Source organism: Sebastes fasciatus, chromosome 8, assembly GCF_043250625.1.
Source record: "Sebastes fasciatus isolate fSebFas1 chromosome 8, fSebFas1.pri, whole genome shotgun sequence".
Lineage (NCBI taxonomy): Eukaryota > Metazoa > Chordata > Actinopteri > Perciformes > Sebastidae > Sebastes > Sebastes fasciatus.
In genome coordinates, this window is record NC_133802.1 from 31195638 (window position 1) to 31208987 (window position 13350).

General features: G+C 44.3%; 1 protein-coding gene across 2 annotated transcripts in view; it reads right to left on the reverse strand.

Moving 5' to 3' along the window:
• Positions 1–360: 360 nt before the first annotated feature.
• Positions 361–13350, reverse strand: part of noc2l (NOC2-like nucleolar associated transcriptional repressor) — a 97522-nt gene continuing 84532 nt past the window's right edge. For both annotated transcript variants that reach the window (XM_074645020.1, XM_074645021.1), the window contains 6 exons: positions 11620–11721; positions 10876–11019; positions 5488–5601; positions 4684–4819; positions 1835–1945; positions 361–697 (listed from right to left, as the gene is read on the reverse strand). In XM_074645020.1, the coding sequence (XP_074501121.1) occupies positions 540–697; positions 1835–1945; positions 4684–4819; positions 5488–5601; positions 10876–11019; positions 11620–11721 (765 nt within the window). In that variant the 3' untranslated portion in view covers positions 361–539. The remainder of the gene's footprint in view (positions 698–1834; positions 1946–4683; positions 4820–5487; positions 5602–10875; positions 11020–11619; positions 11722–13350) is intronic.

Sequence of the window (13350 nt, forward strand, 5' to 3'; positions counted from 1 at the left end):
TGGTCTGGGCGGGGGGGGAGTTGGCACAGAAACAGACCAGCCTGTGTTGCTGCTCTACCACCTGGGCAGAGAGTCTTGGCACGCCATCAGACGCCACCCTGCCAGCCTGGCACAGCACTGCCGCCTCAGGGCTCAACACCCGCCTCTCTGTACCCCCTCCTCTTGGCCAGCCCAGCCTGGCTCGGCCCGGCTCTCCAAATAGCCCGTCCTCGCAAAAAAGCCCGAGGCTGCCTACAGGTGTGCACATGTACGGAGGACACAAATGACTCGTTTCAGGTGCACCTGTGCATCAACATGCACGGACACGCTTCAATTAATTAGCATCGTAAAAATAAAAGAAATGAAGGAAAACAAACTGGATTCTTTAACTCTTATTTTTTTAATAATTTCAATGCTTAATAAACATCATGAACATATTTGTACTGTACAGGTGAAGTATTACAAAATTCAAAAGCATAGAGAGAATATCACAAAGTCCAAATATTGTTCTAAATATAGCCGGTTGTTAACGTGGAGCGTTACGTGTGCATCCGTGAACCTCAGACGTCGTCATCCGACAGCTCCAGGTCCTCCACCACATCCTCGTCTCCTTCTGCCAGCTTTATCAGAGCAGAGGAGGACAGCGGCTCAGGAGCCTTGGAGAACAGCAGCTGAGGAGCCTTGAAGGCCTTTTCGTCTCCTTCCTCATCTTCCTCATCTAGAATAAAGACAGGAAGCACGTTAACTTCACATTCAGTCACACAGGGAGCGTACGAAACCCGGCAGGTATCAAGACGTAAACATTATGATGATCTGTGCACATAAATGAAGTTAATTCATAGGGAGGACATCATTTACAGCATTTTCAACAATTATAGCTTCTCTTATGAAAGCATATCTTTATATTATTACAACTGTGGTTTACTATAATACCATTCATTATTTTCTTATATCAGAGCTGTCAATGTTAACATGATATGCAAATTTGTTTTAACGCCACTAATTTCTTTAACCGGAGTGAAGTTACTGGCATCATATGAAACTAGAAAACCTGATGAAGACCTAATGGTCCAGACTTACACTTAGATATGTGAATGGAAATGGGTTCTATGGGTACCCACGAGTCTCCCCTTTACAGACATGCCCACTTTATGATAATCACATGCAGTTTGGGGCAAGTTAGAGGAGATTTGTCAAGTATTTAATACTCTTATCAACATGGAAGTGGGCAAATATGCTGCTTTATGCAAATGTATGTATATATTTATTATTGTAAATCAATTAACAAACCAAAAACAATGACAGATATTGTCCAGAAACCCTCACAGGTACTGCATTTAGCATAAAACGATATGCTCAAATCATAACATGTCAAACTGCAGCCCAACAGGCAACAACAGCTGTCAGTGTGTCAGTGTGCTGACTTGACTATGACTTGCCCCAAACTGCATGTGATTATCATAAAGTGGGCATGTCTGTAAAGGGGAGACTCGTGGGTACCCATAGAACCCATTTACAATCACATATCTGGAGGTCAGAGGTCAAGGGACCCCTTTGAAAATGGCCATGTCAGTTTTTCCTCGCCAAAATTGATTGCAAGTTTGAAGCGTTATTTAACCTCTCAGCTAGATTGACATGGTTGGTACCAATGGATTCTTTAGGTTTTCTAGTTTCATATGATACCACTGATCTTCACTCTAGCTTTAAAACTGAGTCCGCTACAACCTCAAAATCTCAAATTGCGTTAATGCGTTAAAGAAATGATATTACAGCATTGACCTTTAAAACGTTTGAAAGCTACAGCTGTGTTGGTGCTACCAGCATGCTTCTTTTTGGACGTTGATATTGTACCAACCTGAGTCTCCGCCCTCCATCCCCTCCTCATCGCTCATGGCATACAGTTCTTTCAGATGCTCATCATCTTCATCATCATCATCATCATCAGACCCGCGGCGGCCCTTTTTCCCTGAAGGAGAGAGAGTGAAAAAACATTACAATGAGTTTTGTCGACTTTCTTCAGACGTTCCTGAGTTTGCATCGCTGACGTCTTGAGGACTTTGGAGACACCTATATGTGGGCCAGGCATCAGAGGCAGCTGGAAGTGTCTATTTCCTCCTGAGATGGAACTGAGAGTCGATTACAGACGCCGCCGCCGCTGCACAAACACCCATGACAGTTTACTACCGGCAATTTCAGACATCTTATGCTCACGGCCTAAATATAGCAAATGGAGAGATAGCAGGCAGGTTCCACGGATACGAGGATGAGGGGAGAGTGTTTGTGTGCACCGGAGAGAAGTTGGGAGTTTGTCTGAATTTGTGTTGTGGTATACTCAGGGTGTGTGTGTGTGTGTGTGTGTGTGTGTGTGTGTGTGTGTGTGTGTGTGTGTTGTCTAGCCAAAGGGACAACTGGAGTCCACAGGCTTTGAAGTTGAGGTGTGATGAGAAGCTGGGGGGCGTGGAGGAGAGGGAAGCAAAACAGAGCTACTTCCTCTGTCTGATACACACACACACACGCACACGCACACACACACGCACACGATGTCTATTAAAACATCAGATACTTCCCTTCATATCTAAATTTAAGATTACAAACATACTATCTCATTATTTGTTGCTCACATGGTGCGAGCAGACTTCAGTAGTAGGGGTGCCACGATTCTCCAAATCCACGATTCGATTTTCGATTTAAACACGCCGTTGTTGGACTGGTTTTATGTCCTGACGACTGTCATTTACACTTTCAAATTCTTCTTTACAAAGAGAACTGAACTCCATTTTTATTTAGAAAGTGTTTAAAAAATTAGACTACGTCTGCTGCATCTTTTCAATATCAGTGTCTGTGTTTACAGTTTATTTGTCGGTGAATAAATCTTAAAACTCCTCAGCTCAAGACGGGAGCCAACTTCCTGTATCCTGCAACGCCAACTCAGACTCTCTTAAGGTGGACTGTTAAGGTGGACCAGCTTTTCTCCTTAAAGTGACGAGCTGCTCCTCTGAGTTTTGCTCAGCTTTTTAATTAATTATTAACATTTCTTTTAACCGTTTAACTGATTAACCAATAACGTTAATCGGTTAAAATTCTTAATGTCGGTTAAAACAGTTAATTATTAACATCCCTGTCGAGATCGGAGGTGAATTTCAAAATCGTGACACCCCTATTCAGTAGTATCTTGGACGTTGCCCCCAAATAACCTGGAAGATTTACTACTCCCCCCCCCCACACACACACACACACGCACACACACGCACACACACACACATATATATATATCAATCTAAATCATCACCCCCCCTCCTCTCTAACTCCCCCTCTTTCCGGGAGTGTGTGAGACCACAAAGAGCTTTGGTGAGCCGCCCAAAAGCTTTTGGCTCTTCAAGACTGGACGACAAGGTGGTGGGTGTGCGTTTATGCGTTATCATCGAGATATGTGTGTGTGTGTGTGTGTCTTTGTGTGCGCACGTGTTGCGAGGACATGCGGGGGCAGCTGGTTGAAGCCCACAGAGCCAGAAAGAGAGAGCTAGAGAGAGAGAGAGAGAATGAAAGAGAGAACGAGGGAGAGAGAGAGAGAGAGAGAGAGGAGTGGGAGCGGCCACCTCTGGCTGTTCCACTGGGCTGGTTTGAATTAGGATCCCCCGCTGGGATCCAAGCCTGTACTTCCTGTCGGGGGGTTTCAGCTCTCGTGTGTGTGCGAGGAAAAGGCGAACGAAAGGGAGGGAGGGGTGGACACGGAGTGAGAGGCGGAGGCCCGCCGCTCGCTGGCAGCTGCCCATCCGTTTGTGGGGACTCTCCCTACAATGAAGTCCAGATGCATTAAAGAAAAGAAAAAAAAATCCCCCTGCCGCCTACTCCTTTCCTCTGTGACCTTGCGGAGGGCTTTATTCTACTTGGAGCGTGTCCGAGTGTAAAGCTGTAAAAGCGAGGTTGCAGCTGCCTGTGACCTGTGGACGACCCCGAGAGGACGAGACACACTGGGGCTAAAGAAAGATCAGGCCGACGGTCCCTCTCTGCGTTAGAGAGAGAGCGAGACGAACTATCTGATGAGCAGAGATTCTCTGGAGATTCAATTTAATTTTCAGTTCCTCAGAAACCGCCTCCGTGGATGTTTTAATAACTCAGAGCCTCGTGGTGCTTCGCAGGTGATCTACGTCATGTAGAAACAGAGATAACTGCCTAGAAATCAGACTGAACTGTCGTCACCTCTTCAACTTTGCCACGCAGAAAACACCGCCCCCTAGAGGACAAGTAATGGATAACGTACAGCGAGCCGGGCATTGTTGTGAAACAGTCTTGTCGCGGTAGTCGGGTATACACCGATTAAATGATGTACCCACCGCCCCCACACCGTCGTTTAACTTTTTTTATAGGAATAAAACCCATTGAGTTCATTTTGGCGTATCAGTGGCGTGTTATCAAGAGACAGTCGGACGACGAACGCTACAAAGTGAAAGAGTCTGCTCCGTACGGAGTCTCAGCTCAGAGCAGCAGGAGTCAGATTTGACACATGAACGGTGATTGAATGAAGACGAGGTTTGGAGCACTCAGAAGGGCGATGGACATGAACCTGAATGAGCTCCCTTTCCTCATTTCTGCATGTAAAGAGACAGTTGATGACAGGAATCACAGACCCCATTCTTCCTCAATGTGGCCCTAATACTCCGTCGTAGTATACGTGTATGTGAGCGTATGTGAGAGTCGGCTTGCCTTTGATTTTGAGTTGTCCGTCATCTTCGTCAGAGTCGCTGTTAGAGTCAAACAGATCCTTGAACTCCTTCTTGTCCTCTTGTTTCTTCTCCTGAACCTTCCTTCGTTTGATCTCCGGGAGTTCCAGATCCTCCATCTTTACAGGACACAAAAACAGGAAGTTAAACACAGCGGTAACGTATAGTGATCACGTCTGACCGGGTCAAATTGATCACTATAAGCGGATGATTATTGTTTTTGTGCATCATCTAATTGACATTTGTTTATTTAATACATGAATATAAAGTAATGAAACGGACCGCTACACTATTTACTGCCTCGCTTCTACTGCCTTCACCCTCACCAACGGGTGAGGTATTGCCGTTTCTGGCCGGCTCTGCAGCGCGAGCGTGCATGCAGACCGGCGCCCCTTTGCCGGGTCTCCTCGCTCGCTTAACTGGTAGCGTGGAGCATGGAGGGAACCGGGCGCCGGTCTGCATGCTGCAGAGTCGGTTGAGTATCGGCTAAAGTTTCACTGTGGGGGCATTACGTGACGAGGCGTCATCAGTCCACTTGATGAGGGTGCTTTCCCCGTGAACATTCGTTTTTTATTCAGAGAAAATGACTCTTTTTCCCGTCATGATATCAAACAGCCTCAGGTATTATGATGATCATAAAATAATCGTTCTGCCAGTGAAATGTTCCGCTACATAGCATGGCTGTTTCATGATTTATGTAACTCTTGTGGGTAACGGTGATATTCATAAAGAAGAAGAAGTGATTCATTGATGGCTGAGTGGGATGAAGTAAATGTGGGATAGTTACCCTATCTTTGCCAGAGATCTCCAGCTGGATCTCCTTCTCCCTCAGCTTCTTCCACTGGATGTAGTACCTGCTGAGAGGAGTCCCCTCCTCCTGGATCTGCTTCTCCCAGGCCACCTGACGGAAGACATGATGATTAACATGCTGTTTAAGAATGTATATATACGGGTGTGAGAGGGTTTACGGTGGCGAGCCCGGCCGCTATTCTGCCTTTCAGAGGTTGCAGCGGGCTCAGTTCTCAAGGTGGAGGGAAGATACCGATATCATGGCGTCATCAATTTTGGCGAGAAAAAACTGTCATTGCCATTTTCAAAGGGGTCCTTTGACCTCTGACCTCCAGATATGTGAATGAAAATGGGCTATTGGTACCCACGAGTCTCCCCTTTACAGACATGCCCACTTTATGATAATCACATGCAGTTTGGGGCAAAAAACATGCTGAAAAAACTGTATGAAATGACCTGTGGTGACCTCTAGGATAATCACAGCCTCATGAAACTTTACAGCCACAAACTAGAGACCTAGAGCATTCAGAGGATGGATGGCTTTCCTAGCTAGATTGACAATAAGGGGGTTTCTGAGCAGTTTACACAACAGAAGTGCTCGCCATCCAATCGCTGAAAAATGCATTTCTTGCAGAAATCTCCAGATGTCAAAAGTTTTTGATACCAAATCACAGGATGGCTTTTTCTATGGTGTTCCTCAAGGTCTTGGTGTCTTAATGTGGTATTTTGGAGGGATTATTGATCATTTTTATCAATTCTCAAATGGTAAAAAAATGGTTAAATTTAGCACCAAATCTGTGTAACAAATGATATCAACCCCAAAAATTCCAACAACTTATGAGACCTAATAGAGCATGAGGATGGACATCATATACTTCTATCATAATGTTCTAAACCCTTACACTTTTTATTTTAATTGATTTTAATGACTAGAACACACATTGCTGAGCTGCATCTCAAATTAATCTTCTGTGACATCTACTGTTGATTATTTATCTCCCCTGAACATCCCCGTCCCCGACCCCTCTAAAGAGAGAGGGCAGGATGGGAAGGGGTTAACTGTGACTGAGCTTCTTGATAAACATGAATATCCAAGGTGGTATTTGTTTTTTGCAGAATCTATTAAGAGGAGCCTTTCAGCAGGTTGTAAAATGATCTTAATACATGTGGCTTTCCACTCCTACTTCACATCAACTGAGCGGGAGGAAGAGATGGACGGACGAGAGTGATGAGAGTCAGAAGATGTGGAAAAGACAGATTGAAGGTGCCTGAAAGGGGAGACCGGCAGATCTTCTCCGGCCCCTAAAGGTCTTTGTGGATGCTATTGATTAGACCCAATCGCATTATCTGACTAACAAATCCAATAGAGCGGACAGACCGCGGCCGCCTGCGCCCGTTAGCTTAAGACATTTACCACAATTTGCCGTGCGGCTATTAAGACGGGTGACAAGTGAGCACAGAAAAAAACAAAAGAGAGAAAGGATGAGAAAATGAAACTAGAAAAGCTGCTTCTGAATTCAGCCTCCACTCAGACAAACATCTCCACATACAGGCGGTAGAGAAAGACATGAGACATCAGAGCGCGACCTGGATGGCGGCAGGGCATCATTAATTAGGCTAGCTCTCAGTTTGGGTGACATGTCAGCGGGGGACGAAGGGGGGAGGCGGGCGGTGGCCTGAGGGGGGCCGTGGCCTTTTCTACAGCAGCGAGCGAGGCTGTCCCCTCTCCTTCGCCTGCGGTGACACCTACCGCTGCCACGGTGCCAGGGAGTGGATGCCATGGCGACAGCCTCCGCTGAGCAGAGAGCCGTGGCGACAGGAAGCTGGCGCTGCCGCGGTGCCGTGCTGTCTGTCTGTTGGACTTTGTTAACACACACACACACACTTCCGTGTGCACACACAGATTCTCATCAGCTAAATTACACAACCTCTTTAATTTCATCCTTAAACGCTCTTAAATATTAATCAGCGGTACACGTCAAGACTCTCCGCAGCAGCGAAGCCACATGAAAGCATGTTAGTGTGGACAGGTAGCATACGGAGGGAGCAAGTCAACACAGAAAAACACACTAATGGCTGCTCATTAAGGCAGAGGCGCCTCTGGTTCAAAAGCCCAGAAGAGCTTCCAAATAACCACGGGGTCATTCTTAAACCCGGCTCAGAGTTTATGCAGGGAAGTGGTCTCCATTATCAGCCGCCGACTGTAAGGTTCGACTGTCAGGACTGTTCGATGGCTCTGCAGCCTCCGGTTCAACTGGACTAGAGCCCAGAAGAGAAGTTCTCTTTGCTCTGCAACTGGAACAAACTGCTCTCTTTGTTTAATGCTTCCTGAGAACATTCAGACAAGACACCACCTACGGGTTAGTGTTGAGGGAAGTGAAGCAGAGAGGTGAACTAGCAGACATGACTAATCTAAATGATTGAAATGTAAAATATAAAAACATCTCCTTGTATTGTTGTGTAAACAACGGTTATATTTAGATGAGCATCGAGTCAAACTCGCAACGATTATAAAAGAATTCCAAGTCAAGTAGATTGAGCTGGTTGATTGCTGACTGCCATCAATCACACCAACCACAGCAGCCGACACCATCTCACCAAAAGCCGGCAAAGTGACAACAGACAGCTCCTCATTAGGTCTGATTTATGTAGCAGCAAGAACAAGAAGGGCTCCGGCCTCCCGACCGCGGTCAGAGGACACAGGGGAGACCGTAGCTTTGGTCTCCAGGGCCGGAGTCTCTGCTGTACTCTGCTCCTCTGCCCGCCTTCATTCACACGGCCTGCTCGTTCTCACTTGCTCTCTCTCTCTCCACCTCTCACGTGCACGCACGCACATGAGACATCGCGTTCAGAAGAATGGGACGTACTTCTGTACGAACGGACAACCCAAAATCAGAATGCCTCCTGCCACGTACTGTATGTTGCCAGCATATCAACATTTTCACCGCGGTCTCCCATCTGCCGCTCACAAAGGCTAACTCATTTAATACGACGAATTGCTTAATTCAAATTGAGGATTTTGTTCGACGATTTCTTTTTAGAGAGGTGACGTCATAAAATATAACGACAGACATTCGAAGCTTCATTGAAAACCTCAGTAGAAGCTTCAAATATAAAAAAAATTACATTCGGCACTCAACTGTAAATAAAATAATCAATACTTTTTTAAAGAAAAGACTGATTTACTCAAGGACTAAAAACCCAAAATGAAATGTTTCAAAGCTGATTATTTAATTAGAAAGCAATAAAACTTTGTTTTTGCTGAAATCTAAACTGCATTTGGAAAAGAAATGCAGTCACATGAGTAAATGAGTGGTGCTCACCTGATGAACAACAACAGGTCTAACTGAGTCTGTTTCACCGTAATCTGGGCTTCTGATTTGTTATTTTATCTGATTTCAGATAGATCCCCCTCGAGGTAACTGCTGAACATGCTGAAACATACCAGGTAGTCTGAAGCCCTTCAGATGAAGTAAGCAGAACGCATGTGGCTAATAAGGTGAACTAATAAAACAGCTTGTAGCTGATGATAATGAAATGACTTGTCCCGGTGTCATAAAACTCTTAATAAGTAGAAAAAAGCAATAAAACCGACTGTCATACATGACAATAGCAAATCATAAAACATATTGTTGCATGACCCAATAATTATTACTCATCAGGGCTGCAATTTATTTTTAACTGATCTTATAATTTTACTGCATTATTATGACCCACTAGATATTAAATCTTGAGCTAACAACACACAGTTGACTTCCATAATCACAGAACAGATGAATCCATACAGCTCAATTAAAAAAAGACTGCAATCTTTGATAATAACGCCGGATTTCTGTCTTTGTTCATCTATAAATGACTATGTCTGTTTAAAAGGTACCATATGTAATGATTTACATGTATTGATTGATTTGTATTGCCAGTGTGAACACATTGTAACGTAACTTAAATACTGAGACCTTCCCCGACTTTCTCAGTTACCTATAAGAGCCTGTGGACTGATTTCTATGTAAAGGACAAAAGACGGTTTTGCTTCATAATGTTAGCTGATTTGAGATTTCAAGAATGAAGTTATAATATTATGAGAATAAAGACATAATATTATAAAGTAGTAATTTTACGTGTTATTTTAGAGGGGAAATAGAGCAGCTGTGTGAAAATGAGGAACCTGGAGCATCTTGTGACGTTATACTTTAGTTTAGGTTTCACAAATAACCAAATACGTCATCTTTTGGCACATCAGCACCACATTATCATCAGTATCAGGTCTTTGAAAAGATTGTGCAAGAAACTGCGTTTATTCTGAAGAAAGAATCACACAGACCTGATGGAGGAAACTGACTCTTTTGAGGAGGAGGAAATGACTTTATTCTCGTAATAATACGACTTTTTTCTCTCGTAAAGTTCTGACTTTATTCTCGTAATATTGCAACTTTTTTTCTCGTAAAGTTCTGACTTTGTTCTCGCAATATTACGACCTTTCTCGTAAAGTTCTGACTTTATTCTCGTAATATTCCGACTTTTTTCTCGTAAAGTTCTGACTTTATTCTCGCAATATTACGACCTTTCTCGTAAAGTTATGACTTTATTCTCGTAATATTAAAAAAAAAAATCTCGTAAAGTTCTTACTTTATTCTCGTAATACGACTTTTTTTTATCGTAAAGTTCTGACTTTATTCTCGTAATATTGCAACTTTTTTTCTCGTAAAGTTCTGACTTTGTTCTCGCAATATTACGACCTTTCTCGTAAAGTTCTGACTTTATTCTCGTAATATTCCGACTTTTTTCTCGTAAAGTTATGACTTTATTCTCGTAATATTAAAAAAAAAAATCTCGTAAAGTTCTTACTTTATTCTCGTAATACGACTTTTTTTTATCGTAAAGTTATGACTTTATTCTCGTAACATCACAACTTTTTTCTCGTAAAGTTATGACTTTATTCTCGAAATCTGATTTTTTCCCCTTCAATGTGGACTAAATACTCCGTCGTAGCAAAGTACATTTAAATAACTTAAATATAATTAGTAAGTAATAGTCACCAGGTGATGCGATTGTTTGTGTTTTTACATCAGCTATCCATTTACAACAACTACATTTAAACTTATTTTATCACATTTTGACATGTTTTACATTATCTTATCTTATTATATATTCTTTTTCTTATTATTATCTAGGCTCACTTTTGTAATTGTGTTTTGATGGAAGAGCACCTGCCTGCATTTACAGCCCATTTTAACATAATATTAGGAAACAGAAGAGCCAAACTGAAAGGAAATACATAATGGATGGAAGAGGTAAAATGAGGACTCTGGAAAAACAGCCAAATGTAAAATTAGGACAAGACAGTCTTCCCGTGCCCTCCCACCCTGCATCTTTCACACACACTCACCACGGCGGTGGCATCGGCCACTCCGAAGGCGGCCTTCTGTCTCCGTCCTGTGATGTGGCTGCTGTTCTCCTGTACCTTTTCCAGCAGCTGGCGCACCGGCTTGCAGTAATTGGCCACTTTGCATTCCTTCAGGAACGCTTTCAGCTGCAGGGACATGGAGGGAGAGCATGAGAAAGGAGGAACCCATGTTAAAAAAAACCCCCCAAAAACCTCCAGTCCACCCATACGGTGCGTTCAGGCACAGTCGAGGAGGGTTTGTGGTCGCTTCCCCTGAGGGGAGCAGATTCAGCCTGGCAGATACTGAACCAGATCCTGAATCATCTATTCAGACTCTGGGAATGATGTTCAGTGTCACTGCTTCATATATACATTTTTCCAAACTAGAAGTACACTCGGAGAGCGCAGACCTCCTCCAAGGCAGGTTTCATGTACATCGCTGGAGAGAGCCTGTGGCACAGGCTGAGCGGAGTTATTAAAAAAAATTCTCGAAGCCGGATCGCCACCAAAATCTAATGGCTTGTTCATTGTGCCACACCCCTCCAAATGATTTCATTCAAATCCATCGTGGACCTTTGGAGTAATCCTCCAAACGGACAAACCAGTAAACTAACGCCGGTGAAAACATAACCGGCCTTGACGGCGGTAATAACACCTGTGTGTGTACAATGTTGTAGTTTTGGGTGGATAAAGACATTTCAGATCACTTATTCCAGGATCAGTTTAAAGGTTTAAAGGTTGTGTTACCTGGATGATGGTGGGCAGGGCGAGCTCTGGGAAGCCGATGGAGTTGGCCTGAGTGTGGAAGTACTCCAGGATCAGGTCATACAGCTGGTCAATCAGCCCATCCTAAAGTACAACAGAACAGAAAGATTGAGGAGCAATATTCATCCTTCACACAGGTGTGACAACACTTTATCATTTGCCTCTAAGCTGTGCAGCTAAAATTCAGACCAAAAGACATAAATACTGTTCACTTGTTACAAAAGATTCATGATTGACAGCCTGTTTCAGACCTCTGAATGTCCGCCCACTAGGGATGCTATTTTTGAAATTTATTTTAAACTGATAACCGACCCTCGTTAACCGATTATTAACCATTAAAAGGGGCTCTATGTAAGTATCAGAAATTGCTTGTTAACAGCGACACCTGTGCCCGTTAAGTCAACAAAAGTCAGCGTCCTGTTGCTCGTGCTCGCTCTACATAGACATGAACAAGCATCGGTCAAAACAGTGAGGCGACACACGTCAGCTAAAACCACAATATCACTCTATATTTCAGCTGCTTGGCAGTAATGTTAGCTGACCAGACGAAGGTCTCTCCATGAATCACTGCTGAAACTGTGTTTCCTGCTTCAAACTCCTGTCTTCTGCAGTGTGTAGTGTGCGAGCATGCACGCGAGAGGTGGAGCGAGTGAGAACGAGCGGTGTGTGTGAGTGAAGGCTAGCAGGCAGAGGAGCAGAGCAGCAGAGCAGCAGAGCAGCATCAACTTGGGCCATAGAGACCAAAGCTCTCCTGTGTCTTCTGGCTGCGGTCGGGGGGCTGGAGCAGGAAGAGTTGACACTGTTTTGCAAGACGGGCTTCACTAGATATAACTTTGCGGTTTCGGTGCTTCCGTGTAGTTTGTGTTGGAGTCTTGTCTGAACAGCGTAGCCACACGCGAGTGCGCATGGGACACCGACCCGATTTATACGTGTAAGAAGTTACAAACAGTCCCTTTAACCGACAAGATTAGTGCGTCGCATGCATCGGTGCGCCAGCGGCAGTGTATGAGCAACAACAGACAACTGAGTCCCCAGTTCACCTGTGCGGGAGCGTTACTGTGGCAGCCACGGTGCTGCGTGTGCACATGCAGCCACCACCACCGCATCGTTTAGTTTAGTTTAGTTTAGCAGGTTGTCAGCTGTGTGTCTGCCCGGCGTAACGATAGCGAGTGTCCGACAAACCGTGTGTGTGTTTATGTGCTACGTTAGCAGCTCTAGCTTTGCTGGTGGCTTCGTGCTCGTCGTTGTAACACACATACGGTCTGTCAGCGCGGCGTAACTTTAGCGAGTGTCCGACAGACCGTGTGTGTGTGTGGTGGCGGTGAGTGTGAGGTCGCTCAAGACCCGAGGCAACTTCCAGGCGCTCCTCTGAGTTTTGCTCAGCTTTTTAATTAAATATTAATATTTCTTTTAACCGTTTAACCGATAGCTTTAATCGGTTAAAATACTTAACGTCAGTTAACGGGTTAATTATTAACATCCCTAGTAGCAACAAGTAATTAAAAAAACCTACTCGGGTAGAGTAAGCCAGCACATCACATGTAGTTGCCTCTCTTTGAGAATCCATATGAAAGGTTTTGTAGCCTATGTGGACTAATAAGGGTTCAGGTTTAGAGAGATCAGGTCTGCTGTGAGACTACGAGGCAGGGGTTCCTGGCAGCTGCCCAGGTGACAGCAGTGAAAACAGCCCTAGCGAGCGGAGTGCGGGGGATA